The sequence below is a fragment of the Gadus morhua genome, chromosome 6 (assembly GCF_902167405.1).
Source record: "Gadus morhua chromosome 6, gadMor3.0, whole genome shotgun sequence".
Classification (NCBI taxonomy): domain Eukaryota; kingdom Metazoa; phylum Chordata; class Actinopteri; order Gadiformes; family Gadidae; genus Gadus; species Gadus morhua.
In genome coordinates, this window is record NC_044053.1 from 27566025 (window position 1) to 27578338 (window position 12314).

The 12314-nt window shown below is 37.9% G+C and overlaps 1 protein-coding gene and 1 long non-coding RNA gene across 3 annotated transcripts; both read left to right on the forward strand.

Annotated features, from left to right (window-relative positions):
• Positions 1-3728: 3728 nt before the first annotated feature.
• Positions 3729-7825, forward strand: LOC115545796 (uncharacterized). The gene is made up of 5 exons (XM_030359234.1): positions 3729-3957; positions 4567-4671; positions 5286-5390; positions 6005-6109; positions 7440-7825. The coding sequence occupies exons 1-5, from the start codon at positions 3793-3795 to the stop codon at positions 7572-7574; spliced, it is 615 nt and encodes a 204-aa protein (XP_030215094.1). The 5' UTR covers positions 3729-3792; the 3' UTR covers positions 7575-7825.
• Positions 7826-10898: 3073 nt separating this feature from the next.
• LOC115545879 (uncharacterized) lies at positions 10899-11815 on the forward strand. 2 transcript variants are annotated; one of them, XR_003977150.1, is made up of 3 exons: positions 10899-10940; positions 11028-11090; positions 11453-11815. It is a non-coding gene; the product is annotated as an uncharacterized LOC115545879 (long non-coding RNA). The 2 variants fall into 2 exon arrangements; XR_003977151.1 differs by having other exon boundaries at positions 11456-11815.
• Positions 11816-12314: the final 499 nt, after the last annotated feature.

Genomic DNA, 12314 nt, shown 5'->3' on the forward strand with positions numbered 1-12314 from the left:
ATGTGTAAGGTTAACAATAGGTATATAATATAACCACCTTTATACAACCCTATTAGCAAAAATAACTACAAATGTTATTCCAAGGAATTACCAGTGCATGACAATGCAAAAGTGACTTAACATGTCATTGAAAGCTAAAACAGATAATGCGTAGAAAGACTGTTGTGTTGCTAGACATGGTGGCTGCTAGGTAGTAGAGACAGAGAGCCTTTAAAGTTCAGCAGTTAAGTGAGCAAGGACCTTTTGAAATAGCACCATGCACTTGAGCAGAGGAAGTGTAGAAAAGTAAAACACACCGAGAAAAAGAGCCTATATTTTGAGTACTTGAAACATGCCAAGCATTTTCTTTTTAAAAATAAATAAAAGAACAAAATGAATAGTATAGAGTGCTCGGTTAATATGTGCTTGATTGTCTGAATATGATGTTAACCACATTTCTATGTTGAAGGTTCTCGAAGTATTTTTGGGTGCCGTCACGGCTGTTGATGTTTCAAACAAAACAGAGAGCTAGCATATTCAGCGGACAGGCAGCTAGTGGATCGTTAGGAGATGATTGCTGTATGTGACAAAATAAATGTTCTAGCTAAGAAACTGCGTAGCAAGATTTAAGCCAGTCAAGCTGAATTAATTATTGAAGAAACAATACAGTGTATTGGTTTGCTTTTTGCTGGTCTCTTTGATTGTGTTAAATGTATTAACAGTACAACATTTTTTCTATTTACCTTTGAAGATTTTCACAGGGTCTTAGACTTAGACAAATTGACATGATGGAAGACAGCATTGCAGCCAGTTCAGCCACTCTGACCAAAATGGCCAAAAAAATAAGGGAGGCATGTGTGTTTGCGATGGAGAGGTTGAGGAGGCGGACAGGTCAGCAGATTGGTGGGAGAAGGGAGTTTGTAGCTATTGATGAGAGCCATTTTCGACACAAACGAAAGGTATGTTTTTAGCTTTAGTTTACAACATTTTGATACTTGTGAAAAACAGTAGTTAATCTAGTTATTTTTTTATATTAATATGATTGTATAATAGTAAAATATATAACTGATTATATCTGTATTGTTTTTTTCCTGTATAATTATGGAAGAGGAAGGATGGCTGGTGGGTGGAGACGGCGGAAGTGGGTATTTGGGATGCTTGGCGTGAATGGAGAGGCAAGGAGGCCAGTTTTGCGCCTTGTAGAGAAGAGATCCAGGGGGCACCTCGTGCCTTTAATAGTTCACCATGTCAGACCAGGGACATCAATTATAAGTGATGAATGGCGTTCCTACCGTGTACTCTCAGGGCTTGGGTACCACCATCATACTGTGAATCACAGTTGGTGGTATGTTGATCCGCGTACTGGGGCTAATACTCAGCACGTGGAGAGGGCCTGGCGCTCTTACAAGGAGCAGATATGGAGACTGAGGGGCAATCGGTCAGAAAGTCTGCTCTCTGACCATTTGACCCTCATAGAGTGGAACGAGTTGCTGGCGAAAAAGCACCACCATGGTGTATTTGGTCGGCTAATGCACGAAATCTCAAAAAAATATAAGTAGGCCTAGGTAGTGTTAATTAATTGTACATGCATATGTTTATATTGTTGTTTGTTTGTTTTATGACAACATAAGTATGCATTAATTGTATTTTTTTATTTATTGTAATTGTAATTTGCCTTTTTTTAATGTTTGTTCAATACCATTGTTCATAGCTTATTTTCAGTTTCTTTTTTTCCCCCTGGGGTGTGTGATCTTAGTCACTGTTTAAAAACACAATTTGTGTTGAAAATAATTATAATGTATTGAGTTTTAAATAAATATTTGTACGTTTTCAACACTTTGACATTTCTTTCCCTTTTCTTAAAATAATACTTATTTTACTTGTGTCTCTTTGGTATCTGCTAGCTTTTGCCACTCATTTATAAATACTTTGAAAAGCATAGCAAGTCCTCACTTTAGATGGGCTCACACCATGTAGTCAACTAATCCGTAGTAACTCATGAGTTAATCATGAATTGAAGTGTTGTTAAGTGCTTGTTAAAGATGCAGTAACACAAACTATCCGTAGGCATATTTCTGAAGGCATGTCCAAATAGAATAATACATATTTGTGTCCAGGTTATGTTTGCCACTCATTTATAAATGCTTTGTAAAGCATAGCAAGTCCTCACTTTAGATGGGCTCACACCATATAGTCAACTTATCAGTAGTAACTCATGAGTTAATCATGAATTGAAGTTTTTTTAAGTGCTTGTTAAAGATGCAGTAACACTAACTATCCGTAGGCATAGTTCTGAAGGCATGTCCAAATAGAATAATACATATTTGTGTCCAGGTTATGTTTGCAATTCATTTATAAATGCTTTGTAAAGCATAGAAAGTGCTCACTTTAGAGGTTAGGTTATAACCTAATTGGTAAGTATTTGTAACATGTGTATTAACACCCCAGCTATTAGTTGAGGCCTATTTCTAAATCATAACATTTTATTTAAGGCATGAAGGTAAAATTACTTTTTTAGAAGGCTTATTTACTATGAACAAACCATTTATAACTGTTTGAAAAAATGCTTTACTAATGATACGTTATGTATGAACAATAAATAGCTAATGGTGAACAAACCATTATTTAATAGTTTTTTAGAAGGCTTATTTACTATGAACAAACCATTTATAACTGTTTGAAGAAATGCTTTACTAATGATACGTTATGTATGAACAATAAATAACTTATGGTGAACAAACCATTATTTAATAGTTTTTTAGAAGGCTTATTTACTATGAACAAACCCATTTATAACTGTGTGAAGAAATGCTTTACTAATGATACGTTATGTATGAACAATAAATAACTAATGGTGAACAAACCATTACCCAATAGGTAAAAAATGCTTAATAAATGATGAATTGTGTGTAGTTATTATAAAGTGTTACCCGCAAGGGTTTCTTGTCGGTTCTTTGACGTCTCTTGTATTTCCACAACGAGACAGTGGGGGCTATCTGAGCCATGGTTGAGAAGGAATTGGGGGAAAGGATCTTTGGCTTTGACTCGCTGAAGTACATGAACTGCGATATGCCGCCGGTTGCCGCGAGGCACCATCGCCCGGCAGAGGGCAGCCGGCAGCAGGCAGAAAGTGGAAGAACCAGAGACGTCGCAGAACCCGACAAAGTCGTTTGTGATTCATAATATCGTCTGGAGGCGCGCACAGCTTTTGGCCGTGATAATATGTATTATATGTTATAGATATCTATTTATTATATGATATTATTTAGATATAGAGCTCCAGGACTGCAACGCAAGTGTTGTACACTTCCTTGTTATTTGGATAACTGTTCTGCTTTTGGTGTTATGGCGCATAACACGTCGGACTCTCGTCTCTGGTATTTCTACAACAAGACTCGTAGTGGGGGTTACCTCAGCCAAGGTTGAGAATGAATTGAGGGGGGGGGGGGAAAGAACTTTGGCTTTGACTCCCTCTTCTTTCTAGGTTAATTATCACTCTATTCTGGACACTCACGACGTCCCCACAACACACCTTTTGGTCAGTGTTTGGCTAGAAGCTTTGGGTGAAACATTGGAGACAACTGGTCCCCACAAGGAACATTAACATTGTGTTTGAAATGTCCCCACAAAGCATGTTATTAAAGTGATCTCAGAAAGAGCTGGGCTGGGCAGGAACAGATATTTTGACTATGAATGTATCGTTTATTTTCTCGACGGCCTGGTGTATATCGGCATGCATGTCATCCAAGAGATTTGTCGGAATCTGTCGTTAATCTTAATCATGTTTTACAGTGGACATCAAATTGACATGATATGTTTTCAGAATGTAAAATAGTCATTGTGAAATGTTTTTTGTTTTTGTTTTTTTCACAGATGACCACAGTTGGAGAAGATGCCCTGCTAGATGGGGGCTCGAAGCCTGTCCTTTCAAACACCGAAGGGGATGATGATGCTACTCGTCCGATAATCACTAAACAGGTACATTCATGTTTATCACTTCAAATGTAATTATAGTCTCTCTCATAGCCTTGCATTTTCAGTTTTTGTGTTTTTAAAGCTAGCCAAAATGGGAAAGGAAGTATATTAGGTTGTGTTCTGGTTTAAATAAATACAGCCAAACAGTTTAATGTAATGCAACTATAAGATGTATGGTAGTGGGATATTTAAAATATATTTTAACCTTCAGAGGGACTTTCTTTCTAGGTTAATTATCACTATATTCTGGACACTCACGACGTCCCCACAACACACCTTTTAGTCAGTGTTTGGCTAGAAGCTTTGGGTGAAACATTGGAGACAACTGGTCCCCACAGGGAACATTAACATTGTGTTTGAAATGTCCCCACAAAGCATGTTATTAAATTGATCTCAGAAAGAGCTGGGCTGGGCAGGAACAGATATTTTGACTATGAATGTATCGTTTATTTTCTCTACGGCCTGGTGTATATCGGCATGCATGTCATCCAAGAGATTTGTCGGAATCTGTCGTTAATCTTAATCATGTTTTACAGTGGACATCAAATTGACATGTTTTCAGAATGTAAAATAGTCATTGTGAAATGTTTTTTGTTTTTGTTTTTTTCACAGATGACCACAGTTGGAGACGATGCCCTGCTAGATGGGGGCTCGAAGCCTGTCCTTTCAAACACCGAAGGGGATGATGATGCTACTCGTCCGATAATCACTAAACAGGTACATTCATGTTTATCACTTCAAATGTAATTATAGTCTCTCTCATAGCCTTGCTTTTTCAGTGTTTGTGTTTTTAAAGCTAACCAAAATGGGAAAGGAAGTATATTAGGTTGTGTTCTGGTTTAAATAAATACAGCCAAACAGTTTAATGTAATGCAACTACAAGATGTATGGTAGTGGGATATTTAAAATATATTTTAACCTTCAGAGGGACTTTCTTTCTAGGTTAATTATCACTCTATTCTGGACACTCACGACGTCCCCACAACACACCTTTTAGTCAGTGTTTGGCTAGAAGCTTTGGGTGAAACATTGGAGACAACTGGTCCCCACAAGGAACATTAACATTGTGTTTGAAATGTCCCCACAAAGCATGTTATTAAAGTGATCTCAGAAAGAGCTGGGCTGGGCAGGAACAGATATTTTGACTATGAATGTATGGTTTATTTTCTCTACGGCCTGGTGTATATCGGCATGCATGTCATCCAAGAGATTTGTCGGAATCTGTCGTTAATTTTAATCATGTTTTACAGTGGACATCAAGTTGACATGATATGTTTTCAGAATGTAAAATAGTCATTGTGAAATGTTTTTTGTTTTTGTTTTTTTCACAGATGACCACAGTTGGAGACGATGCCCTGCTAGATGGGGGCTCGAAGCCTGTCCTTTCAAACACCGAAGGGGATGATGATGCTACTCGTCCGATAATCACTAAACAGGTACATTCATGTTTATCACTTCAAATGTAATTATAGTCTCTCTCATAGCCTTGCTTTTTCAGTGTTTGTGTTTTTAAAGCTAGCCAAAATGGGAAAGGAAGTATATTAGGTTGTGTTCTGGTTTAAATAAATACAGCCAAACAGTTTAATGTAATGCAACTACAAGATGTATGGTAGTGGGATATTTAAAATATATTTTAACCTTCAGAGGGACTTTCTTTCTAGGTTAATTATCACTCTATTCTGGACACTCACGACGTCCCCACAACACACCTTTTAGTCAGTGTTTGGCTAGAAGCTTTGGGTGAAACATTGGAGACAACTGGTCCCCACAAGGAACATTAACATTGTGTTTGAAATGTCCCCACAAAGCATGTTATTAAAGTGATCTCAGAAAGAGCTGGGCTGGGCAGGAACAGATATTTTGACTATGAATGTATGGTTTATTTTCTCTACGGCCTGGTGTATATCGGCATGCATGTCATCCAAGAGATTTGTCGGAATCTGTCGTTAATTTTAATCATGTTTTACAGTGGACATCAAGTTGACATGATATGTTTTCAGAATGTAAAATAGTCATTGTGAAATGTTTTTTGTTTTTGTTTTTTTCACAGATGACCACAGTTGGAGACGATGCCCTGCTAGATGGGGGCTCGAAGCCTGTCCTTTCAAACACCGAAGGGGATGATGATGCTACTCGTCCGATAATCACTAAACAGGTACATTCATGTTTATCACTTCAAATGTAATTATAGTCTCTCTCATAGCCTTGCTTTTTCAGTTTTTGTGTTTTTAAAGCTAGCCAAAATGGGAAAGGAAGTATATTAGGTTGTGTTCTGGTTTAAATAAATACAGCCAAACAGTTTAATGTATTGCAACTATAAGATGTATGGTAGTGGGATATTTAAAATATATTTTAACCTTCAGAGGGACTTTCTTTCTAGGTTAATTATCACTCTATTCTGGACACTCACGACGTCCCCACAACACACCTTTTAGTCAGTGTTTGGCTAGAAGCTTTGGGTGAAACATTGGAGACAACTGGTCCCCACAAGGAACATTAACATTGTGTTTGAAATGTCCCCACAAAGCATGTTATTAAAGTGATCTCAGAAAGAGCTGGGCTGGGCAGGAACAGATATTTTGACTATGAATGTATCGTTTATTTTCTCGACGGCCTGGTGTATATCGGCATGCATGTCATCCAAGAGATTTGTCGGAATCTGTCGTTTATCTTAATCATGTTTTACAGTGGACATCAAATTGACATGATTTGTTTTCAGAATGTAAAATAGTCATTGTGAAATGTTTTTTGTTTTTGTCTTTTTCACATATGACTACAGTTGGAGACGATGCCCTGCTAGATGGGGGCTCGAAGCCTGTCCTTTCAAACACAGAAGGGGATGATGATGCTACTCGTCCGATAATCACTAAACAGGTACATTCATGTTTATCACTTCAAATGTAATTATAGTCTCTCTCATAGCCTTGCATTTTCAGTTTTTGTGTTTTTAAAGCTAGCCAAAATGGGAAAGGAAGTATATTAGGTTGTGTTCTGGTTTAAATAAATACAGCCAAACAGTTTAATGTAATGCAACTATAAGATGTATGGTAGTGGGATATTTAAAATATATTTTAACCTTCAGAGGGACTTTCTTTCTAGGTTAATTATCACTCTATTCTGGACACTCACGACGTCCCCACAACACACCTTTTAGTCAGTGTTTGGCTAGAAGCTTTGGGTGAAACATTGGAGACAACTGGTCCCCACAAGGAACATTAACATTGTGTTTGAAATGTCCCCACAAAGCATGTTATTAAAGTGATCTCAGAAAGAGCTGGGCTGGGCAAGAACAGATATTTCGACCATGAATGTATGGTTTATTTTCTCTACGGCCTGGTGTATATCGGCATGCATGTCATCCAAGAGATTTGTCGGAATCTGTCGTTAATCTTAATCATGTTTTACAGTGGACATCAAATTGACATATGTTTTCAGAATGTAAAATAGTCATTGTGAAATGTTTTTTGTTTTTGTTTTTTTCACAGATGACCACAGTTGGAGACGATGCCCTGCTAGATGGGGGCTCGAAGCCTGTCCTTTCAAACACCGAAGGGGATGATGTTGCTACTCGTCCGATAATCACTAAACAGGTACATTCATGTTTATCACTTCAAATGTAATTATAGTCTCTCTCATAGCCTTGCTTTTTCAGTTTTTGTGTTTTTAAAGCTAGCCAAAATAGGAAAGGAAGTATATTTTGGTTGTGTTCTGGTTCAAATGAAGACAGCCAAAAAGTTTAATGTGATGCAACTATAAGATGTATGGTAGTGGGATATTTAAAATATATTTTAACCTTCAGAGGGACTTTCTTTCTAGTTTAATTATCACTCTATTCTGGACACTTACGATGTCCCCACAACACACCTTTTAGTCAGTGTTTGGCTAGAAGCTTTGGGTGAAACATTGGAGACAACTGGTCCCCACAGGGAACATTAACATTGTGTTTGAAATGTCCCCACAAAGCCTGTTATTAAAGTGTGTTCTCAGAACGAGCTGGGCTGGGCAGGAACAGATATTTTGACTTTGAATGTTTAATTAATTTTTTCTGCGGCCTGGTGTATATCGGCATGCATCTCATCCAAGAGATTTTGTCAGAATCAGTCGTTAATCTTAATCATGTTATCATGTTAATCTTGACAACTGGTCCCCACAAGGAACTTTAACATTGTGTTTGAAATGTCCCCACCAAGACTATTTTAGATATATGTAATGTATAAACTCAAGATGTCGTAATATGCAGCACAAAAAGCGGACTCAATCTGGAGTTCTAAGCCGCAAACTAATATGGTATATCTACCTATGTCAGATAGACAACAACTCCCATGTTAGTTCCTGACATTATCAAACTATCTTTAGTTATTTTTGTGATTGTGCCACCCCGAGCGGCAAAATGTAATATTTTAAACCAATAGGTATTTGATTCAGCTGCCAATAGTTTAATGGTAAATGTTTGCGCTGTTGTTTTTATGTACAGATCCCAAATGAAAATGAGATTTTCGTCCCAAGACTGAGACAAACTAAAAGCATCATAGTAAGTGGCAAAAATGACATTTGTTCATAGTGTGGATCAACCATATACAAGTATTCTATACAAATGTATACATTTTCTTTTTTAATTAAAAAAATTTAATGTATCTGTATGGCTCTACTGTACGGAACTTATCTGGATTGTTTAGGGCTTCAATCAATAATAATTTTCATCAACTAATCAGTTGATTACTTTCTCAATAAATAATTTTTCTAATTTGTGCTCTATAATACCAGAGAACAGTTTAAAATGGGCTTAAAGAAAAAGTGATGCACAAGTCGATATCATTCAGCGTAATTTAAGATCTACTGTCCCAAAACCTAAAAGATTATTAAAATGTAAATGACAACAAAGCAAATTCCCTCACTTAAAACTCAAAATCATAAAATGTTTAGCCTTTTTCAAGAAAATGTATTTACAACTAAAATGATTGTTCCCATTTACTTCTTCTGTTTTTAGATGAAAGACACCGTTCTTGACGATTCTGTTCAACTATATGATTCCACATCAGAGAGTTCAGATGAGTACATTCCAGATTCCAGCTGCGACAGTGAAGATAGTGATGTTGCCCTCAAACTAAACAAAAGAAAAAAATATCAATCTCTTGATGACTTGCTGAATGACTCTGACTCAATGAGTACTCCTGTCTGTGAAACCGCAACGTCGGACAGCATGACCTTTGACAGCCAAAGCCTTACTTCTGAAGCCACTGGAGCAGAAGATGAACCCTGTTCAAGTCTGAACAAAAATGACAGTATAGTTGTTGGTGAATGCCAAAAGAGAAGTGGAAGCAGAGTGTACGACAAGAGACATTACTGTTTGTATTGCTCTAAGTCTTATGCTAAGATGGCAAGGCATCTAGAAAGTGCACATGGAAAGGAATCCGATGTGGCTAAATCTTTTAGCTTTCCAAAGGGTTCAAAGGAGAGAAAAATGCAGCTAGATTATATTCGCAACAGGGGAAACTATGCTCACAATGCTGCAGTTATGGAGTCAGGAAAGGGGGAACTAGTGCCATTTAAACGACCACCTGAAAAAGCGCAGGGAAATGACTTCATGCATTGTGCATACTGCCAAGGACTTTTTTCAAGAAAAGTCTTGTGGCGGCACATGAAGAATTGCAGATTTAAACCTGGATCAGTCACCTCTAAACCAGGAAAAAACCGTGTTCAGTCCATCTGTACATACACAGGGCCTGTGCCTTCACTTGTCACTGAAAAGCTATGGGGAGTAATCAGTGCCATGAATCCTGGCCCAATCACAGATCAAATAAAAAACGACCAAGTCATTATTGATGTGGGGCAACACTTATTAAACAAAGGAGGGACATCAGATAAGAATCAACAGTGTGTTCGGGAGAAGATGCGAGAAATGGGAAGGCTGATCTACAATGCCAGGAAAGTCACCAACCTAAAAAAAATGGAAGATCTGATAAATCCTAAAAATTACATGGAGACGATCAAAGCTGTCAAGAAGACATGTGGTTATGACAGTGAAACAAACATGTTTTTGATTCCATCACTAGCAACCAAACTTGGGAATGCTCTTGTTAAAGTAAGCAAACTCTTAAAGGCTCAGGGTTTAATCTCAAACGACAAAGAGCTTGCAAAAAATGCTAGCGAGTTTCTAGATGTCCATGGTGAAAAGTGGAATGAGCTGATATCAGCAACAGCATTAAGGAACATCCGGGAAGCAAAGTGGAATGTGCCCACTCTCATGCCCTTTACTGAGGACGTCCAGAAAATGCACACGTACCTCAGTCGAGTCCAAGAGGGTTGTTTCAGTTCACTGTCTGAACATCCTTGTACAAAAGCCTGGATGGAGCTGGCAAAGGTGTGTCTGACCCAGATCATTTTATTCAACCGTCGCAGGGAGGGAGAGGTGGCAAGCATGCCCTTAACTGCGTTTACATCACGAGACACCTCTGACCCGCATGATGATGTAGACTGGGCACTGTCTGAAGTGGAGAAGAAACTGTGCAGAAACTTTTCACGGATTATAATCAGGGGAAAACGTGGTCGCCCTGTTCCTATTCTCCTGACACCCAAAATGCTCACTTCACTAGAACTGCTTGTTGGGCAGAGGGAGGCTTGTGGCGTTCTAAAAGAAAATTGTTACCTCTTTGCAAGACCAGAATGTATGACACATTTTCGGGGTTCAGACTGCATCCGTGGCTTTGCCAAAATCTGCGGTGCTAAGTGTCCAAAGTCATTGACGTCGACAAGACTCAGAAAGCATGCCGCAACTCTTTCAACTGTGCTGAACATGACAAACACAGAAATGGACCAGTTGGCCAACTTTCTGGGGCATGATATAAGAATACACCGCGAATACTACAGACTACCTGAGAAGACCCTGCAACTCGCTAAGATTAGCAAACTCTTAATGGCACTTGAGCAAGGAAGATTAGCAGAATTTCATGGCAAGAACTTGGATGAAATTGGGATAGGTCCAGATGGTAGGTTTTTTCCTATTTTTTATTTTTTGTGTTTTGATATCAATGATTGATAACTAGTATGAATGATAACTTGTATGAATTCCACAGAAAAGGTTTTTGAAAGTGAAGATGAAAGCCCACAGGAGGCACACTGTTCATCTACTGCTGATGGTATGTAATGTCAATTGTAAGTGTCATTTGGGGACATATGGAATAACTATTAAGGAATTTAAAGCTAAAATTATGCAAAGAATCTAACATAATCCATGGGATACTTCAATCAAACTTAAGTCCTTAAAAAAACACTTTACTGTATTGCCTGCTCAGGTAAAGTTGACCTCAAGAGTTGGTTGGCACTTGGTTATTTCTAACCATCAACAACTTTAATGATTGAATACACATGTTTTCACTAAATACAACAAACATCCCTGCAAAAAAGGACATAAATTGGGTTTTGTCTTCAAGCTATAGTACATGTAAAGTATGTGTCTTACTGGTAATGTTGATTTTTGATTATTTTCCATAACCATCAGCAGAAGAGACTCTTCCTCACATCGAGAGCCCTGAAATTCCACCAACCAAGAAGCGAAGACAACGGCCGTTGGTTGAAATGCCGGAAGAAGTCGGCGCTATGAGGCCTTCCTCACAAGGTGAACTCTTTACACATGTCTTTTGTACGTCAGTAAAGATTGTCTGTTCCTCTTTGGAAATGGATTTTATTCAGTTTACCAATTTAAAGTTGTATCAGTTATAACAGCCCTATCAGAATATACAAAGGTTGGGGGATGAATTGTCATTAGTTTATTTTCAATGCATATGCCTATAATGGGGGGATTTATGCAATATCTGTTTGGAAATTGAAAGCTAAGATGATGCATATTAGCTTTCAATTGGCTCACGTGGCATACTTAATCAAACATGCAGATTTGCACAATTTATTTGTTTTCCTTTTAGCTGTTCCTTTTCCCCAGTGTTGATTTCAGTTAAGTTCAAGTGGCAGAATGCACAAATCAATGTTTGACTGAAAGTGTTTTATCCATAAGTAGAGTGCACATAAGTTTACTTTCTGCTTTACTGTAGATACTGGCTTATTCTGTATACCAAATTCCAGCACACATTCCTAACCCTTTGAATTACAATTTTCTCTGCCCACTTTAAGGTAAAGCTGCAAAGAAGAAAAAACCCTGGCAGCCGACAGAGGTCCAGGCAGTCGAGAGGCACATGACTCGCTTTTTCAGGGTTGAACCAGAAGCACTACAGAACCGGGATTGGCAGAACCTTAAATTCTACATTCATAACCGAATTAAGTCCTACAAAAAGAAGTGGCAATGAAAATAGTTTATACATTGCATGTATAATGTATAATATTATACATTACACATGTATAATAATTTT